Source organism: Pelmatolapia mariae, linkage group LG23 (genome assembly GCF_036321145.2).
Source record: "Pelmatolapia mariae isolate MD_Pm_ZW linkage group LG23, Pm_UMD_F_2, whole genome shotgun sequence".
Taxonomy (NCBI): domain Eukaryota; kingdom Metazoa; phylum Chordata; class Actinopteri; order Cichliformes; family Cichlidae; genus Pelmatolapia; species Pelmatolapia mariae.
In genome coordinates this window covers 37,524,514-37,539,327 of record NC_086246.1, presented here as the reverse complement: position 1 = coordinate 37,539,327, position 14,814 = coordinate 37,524,514, and the positions used below count along the sequence as shown (strand labels likewise).

At 40.8% G+C, this 14,814-nt stretch overlaps 1 protein-coding gene across 2 annotated transcripts in view; it reads right to left on the bottom strand.

Moving 5' to 3' along the window:
- Positions 1–14,814, bottom strand: part of lpp (LIM domain containing preferred translocation partner in lipoma) — a 178,456-nt gene that overhangs the window by 89,733 nt on the left and 73,909 nt on the right. For both annotated transcript variants that reach the window (XM_063466763.1, XM_063466764.1), the window contains one exon: positions 2,366–2,466. In XM_063466763.1, coding sequence (XP_063322833.1) covers positions 2,366–2,466 — 101 coding nt within the window. The remainder of the gene's footprint in view (positions 1–2,365; positions 2,467–14,814) is intronic.

Below are 14,814 nucleotides of genomic sequence, written 5' to 3'. Positions count from 1 at the left end.
GTGCAGCGGGATGCACGGCACAGATGCAAACCTGGAAGCTATCAGCTTTATTTTGGCTCACGGACCAGGCTACCAACTTCCACTGGAGTTAACAGGTAACCAATTTTACTCAATTTATACAGACTTTACTTCTGATTCATCAACATTTTCTCAAAAACATCTACACGCGTTTGAGCATGATCAAAATCCGAGGCACGGGAGCGGACAGATCCAACCAAACAAGTTTAAAGCCAAAGTCTACGTAAGGGTCAGTGACCCTGGACGAATGGACAGAGGTAAACTGAAATCCCTGGCACTGGAACATGCAGGGAACATTTTTACTTCAAGTTTGCAACATTTTTAAAATCATTATTTTCCTTTAACAGATGAGATCCAGACAGAATATGGAGAAAAAGGGGACATATGAGAAAGGTTTGGCATTTTTACCATGAGGCTATGTAGCACTCACCTTTAGTTTGTGAGCTTTACCAACATACAGGGCTTTTTGACATCATAACAATATATATTTGGTTTGATATATTTGATAGAAGTTCAGAAAAGGCCAAAGTGCCACATGTTGCCTTCAAACAAATCCATCTGATTGAAGAGACGCTTACAGGAAGTGGAAACATTGTACTGTACTGTAACTTGGCAAATTGATTTCATTTTCTACTGTCTCTGATTTGAGGTAAAGTTTTAAAAATACATTTTTGCATGATAGTAGGAGTCTGGATTTCATCTCCCAGTTATACTGAAATCCCACTGGAATATTTTAATAGCCGTTTAAGAAGGGAGATGAAAGCATGGAAAACCTGCTCATGTTCATATGGACACAAGTGAAAATTTATAGATCTGTTCACAGTTAACAAATGTGTAGATACCAGTAAAACTGACTGTCAGATGTCCAGAAAACCCTCCAAGCATGCTGCCTGTAAAGTCTGCCATTACTCCATCAGACATGTGTTCACCGCTTTGCTCACCTGTTACCGTTTAGCACATGCAGACCCTGATTATTCCCAGTTAGATTTATTTTAAAAGCTTTTTCATCCAGAGAATTTTGACTGCTTAGAAATGCATAAAACTGCTACAAAAGACTTCTAAGCATAAGCGATAAATGTGAGCCAAAAGATTAATAAGAAATACCAGCACCAAGGAGACATTTTTTAAATGATTCAAAGTTTCTGGATGTGGCGATGTAGATTAAATTCAGCTTTTTCATCGATCATCAGAAAAGCGTACAAGATTTAACACTGAAAATGTAAAAACTTGTGCTGCATTCCTGTCTCCAGGTACAAATCAAGAGGATGCTGGGTCGTAAGTGTAGGTGTAACATTATTAAACAGCAACAAAGTGAACAGGATCAACACTGATTGTTGAGCAGCAGCCAGAGTTTAGGTAGAAACTGCCCCACCCAGCAAGCACAAGGCCAAAGTCATCGGCCTTCATTAAACTAAGGGGTATGTGGAAGTTTAAGGTTTTCGTAGACTTCTAAGAAGAGAAGTAAATTCTGTTGTATGCCTATTGCATTCCTCACTGCTCACGTGTCTCTGTGCTCTGCCTAAAGTGTTAGAGGGGAGCAGCTCTGCTGGCTGGCTGAACCTGACGTTCAACAAAGCCATGAAATTCAGAACTCCAACAGTCGTAGCGCTCCACCTTTTAAAATAACTGCATGACTTTGAAAGTGCTTTAGATTACATTAAGGTCATAGCGCAGCATGCATGTACGTATCCTGATAGTCCTAAGGGTTTTTTAAAGCTTCGAGTTTTATCCTTACTGTGTTTACAGTTTGTGTGGGAAGAGCAGTGAATTTACACGCAATGCATAACTTATTTGAATTATGCAACATTCTGTCTCCAAGCTTACAAAGGAAGCATTCATTTAGGATAGAAAACTGGTCAGATCAAATGAGGGGCTTGAAGAGGGAGACTTTCTTTCTTCCTGTTTGCAGCGAACAAAGGAATGTGAAGCACTTGGAGGATTTCATAGCAGAGGTCGAGCGCCGAGAGCGTCAATCAGAGCTGCAGAGGCCAGAAATCCCAGGAGGGCCAAATGCCTGTGGGTATTATGACCAGCAAAGCGCAGAAAAGTGACCGGGCTCCACCAATAGGTGTCAGCCTTCCATCCTGTCTGCATCAGAGCCCTCGGAAATGTTTGTGTGTGTGTGTGTGTGTGTGTGTGTGGGTCCACGAGTGGAGAGCGGCTGGCTCCAGGCAGCATCTGGAGCTGGACGTCTCTGCAGTTGGCTGCAGCTCAAATGGACAGATAGTTTTGCTGGACTTGGTACGTGAACTCAGTGCGGCGCTCGGGGCTGTCTTTGCTTTCTGTGCCGACTCTTAGAGAGTTACTGACAACCAAGAAAATTTAATAGAACAGCGGCTCCTCTCACCTGATAATCATATGAGTTCCCCAGCGGTGGAGGGAAGGAACCAGGGGATGACAGGAAGCCGGTTGACTCTTCGACAGGTGGTGGAGGGGGAGGGTAGTCCGCTGGGATGGAGACACACGCACACACACACACCAAGAAAAACAAAAACGGCTCATTAAGTACTTCCCCTTTTTTTTCCTTTTACAAACAAACTGTCACAATTGTGAAAGAACACACACAGTCCACCGCTGAAAAAACACAGGGAAAAAAAATTAAAATGATTAAGAAAGATGTTTCATTTACAACAACCAGCACAACAGGTGCCGAAAACAAGGTAGAGGGTTACAAATCTATGGAGAAATAGTGCACATGATGCTCTGCATGGTCGAGGTTAAAAGTAGATTACACTGTAAGCCTGCTTATAGCGCATAAATACAAGACTGGCTCTGGAGCGTCCAGCATGTTGACACAAACATGATTTATAAAGTATGTCGTTCCGAAAATTTTTAAAAAGTGCATCAAATTATCATTTTGAGACAATGCGCATTAATGCATCACCATCTGTTTTAACATTAAGTTAGTATTTTCTGCATATTTTATTCTGTATACATGTTGTTTGTTATGATTACTGCGTGCCTTTCTTTTATCCCCGATGCGGGACAGTCCCTTAGTTTCGTTGTACTACTCTACAAAGCATGACTGTGCAATGACAATAAAAAGTTTAAGTATTTTACAGGATGTTTTATGGGGCAGAAAGATGTTCTTTACACCTGCAGGTTAGATGTCAGCTGGATCAAATGCTCAAACATTAGGTTTGAGCTTTAACAATCAATATATATGCATATTTTATTATTAGTAACAATCAATAAAACTGATTTTGTTTTTCACCATCATGAGAAACACCACTGGATTCTGCAATTTCCTTTATTTCTAATGAGCATTTTAGCACCTTTCAGCTCTTTGTTCTGGTTTTCCACCTCACTGATCTCAGTATTACTTTTGCCCACTGCACAGCAGGAAGTTGCTAACCCCTAAAAGTTACCTGTCTAGTTATCACACAACAGAAATTCAGTAACTAGGTGGTCAGCACCACTGATACCAGAGGTTACTGGGAGTGGGCTTAAGTAACAAAATAACCTATTTTTGGCTGATGCAGCTCACAGATGCTGTCCACCATCAGTTTTATTCCCACTTCTCCAACTTGTACTACCTAATACTGTTTAACATTTGGTCTTCTAACCTGCCTTCGAAAGGCACTGAGGCAGACCTGGCTTCATACCAGGAATCCATCAGTGGAAGAGAGGTAGTAGTGGAGCATGTCGCCACTGAAGAGCCAGACATCTCCCCGAGGAGTCAGTGGAGACCCTAATGGAGCTAAAATCAACTCAAAACGAATGCTGATATTAATCTTTGCATCTGCAGGTCACTGTTTGCAAATATGTCTGCCATATGAGAGCCGTGTGCACAAATGTGTGGATGTTTTTAATTTGAACTGAACATTTTTTGTTCAGCGCGACAGCATTTTGATTATTTTTATTATTAACGGTTTAACTTGCAATTCAATTGAAAACAACTCAGCAGGGTCTAATTCATTATTCTGACTTATTTAAGTAGCTTAAAACGCGACAATGGCATTTTGTCATTAAGGTGTCGAACTGACTGAAAGATGCAGTATAATGTAGCAAGTCGTTTAACGGAACGCACGTTTGTTATACAAAACGCCAGTTGCAGAGTAGCTGATGAAGACTTATTATTAGAAGTCATCATCATTTGCCTGAACTGCAAAATCAAATCTAACATATGAAAGATGTCATAGAGTTAAAAAAAAGAGAGAGACGGCGACTGAATGAGACAAAGAAGTACAGCCTCGCTATCCCACGTCAACGGACTGACACACATAATTGCAGCAATTTGGTTAACTAAGAAGTACTAATCTGGAGCAAGCGTGGCTTTTTCCCCCCTCTCTCCCTGAAATTGAAATTGAAATGTTGTGTTACAGACGGGTTAGACTAGGTGTTTGCCGTGCCAGACGACGAGAAACAAGCTAAATTTGTAGTTCTGAAGTGCACGCTAATCCAAGGATTGCATCCCGCCACATGTTTCAGACAGGATAAGGAGTTACGTGCCAAATTAAATTCTGATTTGGCTTCTCTCGGCACAGGACTTAAGACTGAATCATTTGACCATGTACTTCTAAGTACCAAACCAGACATGAGCTTTGCAAATTAAAGGCTTTTATGAGACGTAATGGGAATTTGTTCCAATGCTAAGACTTTGATGAGTCCTGTTCAGAAATTCCATTTGCATTCCATGGCTTTTATCTGTTTTCATTAGAATCTAATTGATGTCATCAGTGTAGTTTATCCAAGGCAGCTGACCAAATTAATTAAGCGTGGTTTTCAGTTGCCTCAACAAAACAGCAGAAAGAGGGGGGGAAAAAAGGAAGCGAAGACAGAGAGATAATGCAGCATGGTTAAAATTGGACACTTCTGCGTCTTGAGCATTACTACGTTCAAGAAATTGTGAGCATTGCATTAAACATTCCCTCTGGGTACTTGAGGCCCTCCATGTGAATTGTTTATATAATAACCTTGTGACCTCCACTAAAACTCCAGAGTGTAACAGCTCCTCTAAACCTCTGGGAGAGAAAATAAAATATGCTGCTCGACAACAAGGCTCGGGCCCGGCCCGCCCTCCCCTCCCGCTCCACCACGGATCCTTTTTACCCGAATATAAGTCACTTGTAACTTGTGGCTTACAGAGAATTAAATCATTAAGTTGCATGTACGTTTCTCTCAAACATCAAAGATGTTTTGGATTCATCATTTCAGGATACACGAGTTGTAAATGTTTCAGAGAAGCATGTTTTATTGAAAAGGTTTTATAGCTTTGTGCGTCGAACAGTGGAAAGCAAGACTTGGAGGAGGAACGGGGGTCATTAGGCATCTTTGCTCAAAGGATGTTTCTGACCATTTCCCCTCTTGACCCAATTTCTTTTCTCCCAGCCGTCATTGCACCAGTCATTTAGGAGTGAATCGCATTAGTGTGCTAATGTTAAATTGAAAAAAAAAAAAAAAAACCTTTTGCACCCCCAGTAGTCTTTTCAAGGAACGCCATTCTGTCTCATAAAAAAATGCACTCAGCCTTGGAGATGTTTGCAGCTGATTCAGGGTCAGAAAGAAACGCCGTTTAAGAAGAAGCCTTTCGAATTAAGTGGCATGTAATGTTATCTCTCATTTCCATAAGTGAACATTCTTTTATAAGAGGAATGATCTCACTTTGAAAATACAACACACCTGTGACCAGAAGATCTTCACTGCCATTCAAACACTCCTGACTTTATTGGTTTCAACTAGAAACCATACATTACATATGTAAAACAATATCTTAAGCCAACATAATTTCTAAAGTTTACAAGAAAAAAAAGTTTAACTTCCCCGACCTAGTAATTACAAGTGTTTACAGACAAGCTGTGTTTTCCACTGTGGTAATCTGCTAGCAACCAAAGCAGACACAAGGTGGTTTTCGGGGCAGGAACCTCTTTGCGACCATCAGCAACTTCCAGCAAGCAGTCGACAACCAGTCTAGTGACCAGTGGTTGCTAGATGGTTGCAGAGCGGTCTCTAGGTTTGTGTGATTGAGGCCTAAGACTTCTGCTAGAAATCTACGTCGGAACTTAAGACATAACTGGAAACCCCTTTAACCCTGCGCCATGGCGCCATGGCCTACACAATTCAGTCTTCACAGGCTCGACGTGTAATCACGTTTCTTGGGAGGTGCACATCAGGTTATATAAAAGGCCATGTGTAGCGCTAAATGGGTTTCCCAATAGGTCCCAAGTTACAACGTAGATTTCCCACTTTAGTTTAAATGTTGTTGCTCGTCACATGGATATGATGACGATAGCTTCTCTCTGTTTAGATCCACCCTTAGCATCACTGTTCAACAGCACTGTGTAATCAAAAACTATTAAGGCTACCTTTAATAGTCAGTTTGATGCTTTTATTATCTAAATATTAATACCCTTCATCATTATTCCTTCGTGCTTGCCTCATGTTCAAAGTGCTATTCACATTTAGCATGTTTAAAATACATAGCATATCATTCTAACTGCATTACTGTAAAAATAACAGGAATAAAGTACAGGGGTATTCAGAGAGGGCAACCACCAATGCACAAATTAAGTCCAAAGAAATTTAATGGGTTCTTCTTTTTCCTTCCTTTTGGCATAATCTTGGTAGATGAATGACAGTAAACTGTAGGCTTGGTGTCAAGTCTTCCAGTACAACCTCAAGAACCCTTCAAACAAGGAACTTAACTTATATTTCTACGACCTGTAGGACATAGTTCCAGTTTTGGTTCCTGGACTCAGTTCCTGCCTCTGAGTCAATATTAGAGCGAGAGGTGGTAAACTGGATGAATATTATTAAAATGTAAACCACAGTTCCTGTAGGCAGACCGGGCTGAAAGGGAGAATGTAAGAGTGTGGGCAAAAACACTGAAGCAGGCTATTGTAATATTCATTTTGATTCTATATTAGAGCACAGTGGTTGTTTTAAATATTGCAAAATGGGGAAAATCTCACCCAGAAATCTACATACTAAAAACACCATTTGCAGTGCAAACAGAAATATTTTTAAAATTTTTCACTTCTCTTTCTTTTCAACCACACACAGACATACACACAGTCAAATCTTCGTGTCTTCCTCATCAGAAAGAATCCCTCTCACCTGCATCTAAACAGCAACATAATATGTGAAAAAAGAACTTTTTAAACTTACTAACTAACTAAATGAACTGCGAACCTGGACGTCCCAACGCTACAAATCAAATCCTGGGTTTCTGCCTCCACAGAAACTTTGAGTCTTATGACTGACACCAATGGGACAATCTTTCTATTTCTAATAATAAACAAAAAAAACGACAACACGGGTTTTAGCACTCGCTGTTCTTCTGCTCTGAGCTGTGCTAATGCCGTTAGGCTTTTAAGCAGTGTGAACCAGACAGAGCGAGAACGGCTCCTGTGCTGTGAATGAAGCTGACTCCATTTGTGACAATAGGGAGATGAAAGCTCCAAGTGCGCACTAATGAGAGAAGCAGCAGGAACACCTACTTAATACGACAACTTCCCCTCTCTTTATTGAGCAATTACTTTTAAGTAGCCGCTTTGTGAACAAGGAATCCTAATCAGTGATTAAAGTTATTTGAGAGGCCGTAAGAGGTGTAATTGGTTATTGGGAACCCTGAGTATTGTTAAGGGGGTGACAAAGGGGTGCGGATGGATCCAGCTGTGACGCTGAGGGACTTGTATTTAACTTTTGTTTTTAACTAAGTGATACATTTATTAACACTTCAAATACTGATAATTGTGAGCGACTCATTCTTGAATGTATGTGGGCCACTGCTCTTTAGTATAGTGTATTTTATTATCCCGTCCGTGTGGATTTGAATCAGTTTTTCTAAATTATGTAGTTTAGAGGGGCTTCTGTGCCTCGGATGGAGGAGTTATAAATTTTGAGGGTCTTGTTCACCACGTTGGGGCAGACTGGAGCGACAGATTGACAGATGAATTGGTGGATCTTCTGCCGGGATGCTGTACTGGTCTGTTGTTGTAAAGAGAGCGCAAGGCATAAAGAAGAAGTTATCGTTTTACCAGTCAGTCGATCTAAATTCGTATGCCTCACATATGGCCGTGAGCTGGGGGTACTGAGGATGAAAGCCGCGGAAACTAGCTTCCACTGAAGGGTGTCTGGGCTCAGCCTCTGCTCGAAAGGAGCTAGCTGAGGTGGTTCGTGCACCTGGCTCGAATGCTTGGGTGAATTTTTGTGTTTCTGTTCTACTGGTAGGAAACTGCAGGACAGAACCAAGACACAAGGAGAGATGACATATTTTGACTGGCCTAGTAAGGCCTCGGGATCCCATTTAAGACTTGGACCGGAGAGAGACGAGTCCAGGTATCTCTGCTTAAACTGTGACTTGAATACAGGTAAGTGTCAGAAGATGGACGGATGGAAAGATTTCAGTATTTGAGTTGCATGATAAACTAGTCAAGCGTCATGAAAATTTCCCCCGATGACAAAAAATGATTATATCTTCAAAAACAATGAAAAACTGGAGAAATCAACTCAGTTTTCTCAAGAAAATATCACAGAACAGATGCAGATCTCCTTCTAGTTTCAGAGACTCCACTCATGCATATTGTGGAGGGAATTATCAGCAGTGGTGGAGGTGTGAAGTCTCAGAATGCTCTTGTTAAAAGTGTTACAGATAAGAGATTTCAGCAGAGGAATAAAAGAATCTTTGCAGGTTGTAAATGAGTGTTTGTTGTAGTACTTCTGATCTGGACTAAGGATTAGTCAGTTCTGTGGGGGCAGGAAGATTGTACTGAAGGTTGAGCATATGTTTTCAGATTTACATATGTACAACATTATCAGAGTTACACGTGTGTAAGCGGTGGCCATCTGGCCTCTAAGGACTTAGGACAAAGCCTGGCAAAGAATACAACTGCCTTTCGCATAACATAGCCCACATTTCTGCAAACAGAACAGTCTGCAGCAGAAAGAGCACAAACTGAGGAAACCTAAAATACAGGGAAAGAGCGATTTGGGCGTGCAGCACATAAAATCCTCTCCCACAATATGAACTTGATTTACTGCTGAAAGCTTGAGCCTCTGCTGTCTGTTAGCATTTACACATGCTGCACTGAGCCTAAACAAGGGCAGGACAGTGACCCAGTGTCGGTCCACACATGGTGGCCAAAGTTCAAGAACGTTAACAATACCCATCCTCTAAAATCAGTCTTTTACGTCTGTACAAATGTGAAATAACCAATATTCCAAATAAAGGGAAGTCAGGAAAAGAAGCTTTGTTTTATTGAGCAGCAAATACATAATCCCTCTCAGACAAAATGGACAAAAAGTGTTTCAAGTCCACATGTTTTATCTCCACATACCCACTCCAAATGTGCTGTGGAAGAGGTTGAGAGCACATTGTTTTGACATAATTATGGACTCGTTTTATTCCATCTTCCGCTGGTGAAGAGCAGCTGAGCCCTGTTCCTAATTAGCATGATATGTATAGAAGAGTGATTTACGACTTCATTTGGTTTAGAGATGCAAGGGAGGGATTTGAAGTCTTTGGAGATGTACTTGTTTTAAGTGTAAAAGGAGCAGACCAAAATTGGCTTCTGCTATTCTACGGAGAAATCCCACAGGAGGAAAAAACTGCGATCAGGAACAATAGGCGGATTATGTTTTCGCACAAAAGCAAAGAAACAAATACTGAGGAAAGGTGAACGCTTGAAACGATAAATGGGCTGAACAATTAGTGTCTTAAGATGTGTTGTTAGCAGCGTTTTGTGATGAGCGAAAGTGTGATTCATCAAAGGTGCAGAGGGGAGCTTTGCTGTCGTTTCTTCTAAACAAAGTGGTGAGCAAGTAAATGAAGCGAGTCAAATGTCACAGCAGAAAGCCACCGCTGTGTAAACTCTGCCAGTTTCATAACGTGAAACCTTTTCACAGAGACAATCGGCTGTAAGCCTGCAGACGAGCCGGTTCTTGTGCGCGACGAGTTGTGCCGTCAACTTTAACTGATAACACATGGCTTCGTGATCCGCTAAAATGACACATTCGTAAGGAGGTTTTTCTAAAGCCAACAAGTAGAGTTGAAGACCGTAAATATTAAAATCAAATTTAAGTGTAATTAAATTTAATGGATGTTTAATGTAACTTCTTAGGTGTCCTAACGCGTTTGAGTCACTGAGCTGTTCGGAAACATCTTTAATCATTTCAGGAGATGTTTAAAGCACCAATACAAGAAGTTAATCTAACACAGCAACTGAAGGAGCTGAGTGCTCTCTCCAAATACTGATCAGAATGTCATGTGCTCATAGTGAATCAAAGGAAATGCCACATCAAATCATATCATCGACGGAGTACTCATACAAAAAGCGGCACATAATGAATCACCAACGAGCTTGGAGAATAAAACGTTTGTTCTCGAGCATTAGAAATATATTTAAGAAGTGTTATATTAGTAGGAATTATGTTATGCATACAACTCTATTACTGTGCAGCTACACTGAACATGTAATAATATGCAGACAGCTACGCTTCCATTACAACTGATTAAGAAGTCTACACCGTGTGTGAGAAAAAAGAAAATGCCATGAAAATAGAAAATAGATTAGTTGCTATTTTTTCCTCCTTTTTATCTTTGGTCTGCTTAGTCATTTCACAGAGAAATGCTTCATTCATCACTAAAAATGAGCACCGACTCTGTATCAGTATTTATTTTTGCTAGTCCCAGCAGGCTGTTGGATTCCAACATAGATGACGGTCAATGTTTCACAAAGCTGCTCTGGCTCCAAAAACTAAAGACACGACAGCATCTGAAAGCAAAAGCTCACCATGTTTGGCAAATGATTTGCAGACACTGTGGATTTGGGGTCACCCACAGGGTTAGAGCTACAGGAAAAGAGAGAGCTGTGCCAGAAGGCTGCCAATGAATCTACAGTCTGGGCGTATGACCTTTAGGTAGTGACCAAAAGAATAGGAGTCAAACAAACTGAAAATTGTTTTTCTTCGTAGGACGGAAGGGATCACCCTAACAGGAAAAGAAAAAGAAGAACGCTTTCGGTGCAGAGCTGCTGCTCCATTGGGTCCAAAAGATGCCAACTTAAGTGTTTTGAGAAACTGATCTAGAGGCCTTCTGCTCTCAATGTCTCTCAGTGTCTCGGGACACGATGAACATCTCTCTCATCTGCAATAAGAATATCGTAGGATCCTAAAACCTGAAACTTGGCATGTCTGGCTGTTTCTGGTGCCACCCAAACCGGACACAGGCTGGATGAAACAAATCACCTGGGCCAATCTATCAGCTGATTGATCACAGGTAATGCAGATATTTGGGATCGTTAATGACGAGTGCGGAAACGAGTAAATGCTTATGGCAACTTGGCATCAATATCATCGTCTTTCGAAGCATCTCGAGCACAATCGATCTCCTCTGATCTCAGAAGTTAAGTATGGTCAGGTCTGGTTAGTACTTGGATGGGCCGCCCGGAAATACCAACTGGTGTAAGCTCAGAGGTGGCTGTGGCTTAGGAGGTAGAGCAGATCGTCTAACTAATGGGACTGTTGGTGGTTCAATCCTGGATGCTCCAGTCTGCATGCCAAAGTATCCTCGGGCAAGATACTGAACCCCAAGTTGCTTGCGATGCTTCCATCGTGAGTGTGAATGTTCGACAGAAAGCTCTTAGGCATAGAGAGAATGGGTGTGTGTGAAAGGGTTAATGAGGCTTGTAGTATAAAGCACTTCGAGTGTTCAAGCAGAGTAGAAAAACACTATGTAAGAACCAGTCCATTTACCATACATTATGCTGGGCTATAAGATGAATGTGTCTGTTTCTTTATGTCAGTTACTTCCTTGTATTTTAAAATATCAATATGAATAAAACTTAAGAAACACTCACACCACACTTTAATAGAAGTTATTGAGCAGCGACTCAGACTAACAAGATGGAAGTCCAGGTGTGGGGAAAGCAAATGATGAGAATGTCCGATTGAACAAATAAAAGCACTCCTGCATTTAGCATAAGCCCAGAAAAAATTTAAATTAAAAACTTCAATTTCTCATTTTTGGATTGAATTTTTGACATCATGTACAAAGGAAATGTAATTATTTTAAGGATGATGAAGTTTATTATTGCTGTTATTTGATAAATTCCAAAGCTAAACTATGAATGACTAGAAGGCCAAGATTTCCCATGTGCAAGTTCAGTTTTCGAAATCTTACTCAGCAGTCAAACTTCCTTACATTATGTAGACACAACCATGAAAGAATAGACAGGATATGTAGAAAACCGTTTTAGCAATACTACAAACTTTGAGGACGAGCCGTGAGATTTAGAGAAGTGAAATGTCTCATACTTGTAAGATTACACTAAAAATCAGTGGCTGTTATAGGCCCATGAAATACACTGCAATAAATATCGTTAGCACGGAGGAAACAACATTGCGCGAAACTTCCAAGCAGAAAGATTCTCCTCGGTTAAGACTTTGCACACACGGCAGAAAACACCCAACAAGTAGCTGAAGTAGAACATGTGTTCCAGTTAAGATAAAAGTAGCCTTGTTATGCGCTGTGAGCGGGAGCCTGTGGTATCTACGGGGACACTGACACACTCAGTGGTGGATTTCCTGTAAATTCTCCTGGTGACACCCATGAGGGACTCTGACATAACAACCGGTAGTCAGTTTGCCTCTGGCCAGTCAAGCAGGGAGGAATAAAAACAGCTTATGCACATGTTCGACACTTTGGAACTGCTCTGAGCAAACAATTAGCAGGTTTCTGGTAACTTAATGTAAAAAGTTCTTTGTTTTAAACAGCAGAATAACAGCACTTCTCAGATGTTTAACTTTCACTATGATTAGCCCACTGCACAAAAAGTTTTATCTTGATAAGAAGCAGAAAGACATTATGAGACATAACAGCGAGTTACTGACGCAAAATAACTTCAGTATCAAAGGTTGTGGTTTTGAGGCTATCTATCGCTTCACATCAATCAGACTATAAAGCATTTAATATTTGAAATATTCTGAATGGAAATGCAAATGATGACTCACTCCAGAGTGATTCAGTTTCCCATGCTGTGTCTGACAGTTTTTGTTCACACCATATAAATGTTTACATTCATTTCATGGAGGGGAAAAAATCCCCATCTGAACGCTTGAGTAAGATCATTCTAAACAGAACTTCAGAGCAGCTGTTTGCATGAAGCAGTGAATCAACGACAAGGCCCCTCTAAAGACTGAAACGCCTCTCAAAATAGTGTCAGAGTTGGAAGGTGGGAAAAAAGGCTAAAGACAAAATTCAAAAGACACCCCTGGTGTGAAATCTGAAGAGAGTCAGCAGAAAGCGAATCTCCGGTCTGTGTTGTGAGGATGGTCTCTGTCCTCAACATCACGTTTACCATCCCGTTCTCGCGCGTAGGTTACAGCGAAACAGAGAAGTCCCAGGGAGCGCTGAGCGGACACTGACTCGTCATCAGCATGTGTTGATCTGTTCGCACAGCTGCACGAGTGCTAAACATTTTAACCAGCATACCTCTCTCTGTGACTATGAAAGCAAAACATGTCAAAGAAGAACATTAGCTCTAAAACAGGCCGTTTCTCATAAAATATAATGATTTATTCCTCTGGGTTTTAAGGAAAGGCCGCAGTGTCCTACATCAATAACACAAGGGCTTTTTAAACTATTTTCAGAGCTTGACAGCACCCATTAAATGACACACTGTTGTCAATACCGTTTTAGCAAAGCTGGGCCTAATATGCTTCAGAGGAGTAGCTTTCATTGCAGAGCTGTTGCAGTGGATTGCGTTACCTTGTACAGTTATTCATCATATTTTGTCCACCTCTCCCACAGGATGTTGCATCGTGATTTTAAAAATCACACAACCTTTAAAAAAATTTGCAAAAATAAATCTTTAAAGCTAAGCTCCAGCGTAAAAGCCGGCATTAAAAAAAACTGGAGCATTAGTGGCTCTACGAAAAAACAAACCTTCCTCCAGTGCATGTACCATATGAGATCAACTTAAACCCCAAAATCTTTTATTGGAAGGAACTTTGAGTCTCTGTCTGAGACATATATGTCTTTCACTTCCTATTTTCTGGGGCTTTAATCAGAACAAGTGATCCTCAAATAAAAAATAAATAAATAAATAAAATCTAAATGCAGGTTTGGCTAACTGTCTGGCACCCCGTCTGCACACAATAAACATGGCCTCAGAGTGCTCATTCCAGCCCCAGTGCTGGCCCCTGCTAGACAAAAGGGACAGCAGGGTGCTGTGCCAAATTGACTTGTCCCTAATTTTTTATGCTAATCCTCAATTTTACATCAGGCAGTCCCCACGTTTGATATAACAGATATTAAACAGATAAATGAGGAGACACCCAGATAATCTGTTCATAAAGACGTCTTATCCGCTGACAAGTGGAGATGTCTGCAGATGGCTTTACATATTTGCATGATCAAAATGTTGACAACAACCAATCAAGTGTCATTTCTAAATGTTTTAATGGAAAGGGGAACGCTTAAGCAGCCCATAAATGCTCAGTACTTTGCAAAATCTGCAAGATGCTGCAACCTATAGATGTTTAATCAACAGTGTCACATAGAACTAAACCCAGAGCAGCTGGAAACATCTGCACATGTGCAGAAGAAGAGGCTATCTGACAGTTTTCCCAGTTTATGTAAATACAGTAAAAGGTGACATTGAAAGGTCAGGTTTCCATGGGTCACAGAGGTGATGAATATTTTAATACAACTCTGACCTCATTCAGCTCAGCAGAGTAAAACATTTACATTACAAAGTACAACACTGCAATTATTATATAATCTACAGATGTATTCCCACCCTCTTCATATTGTTTCATTAATCCTCTTAATACCCGGACAATGCATAACGCGGA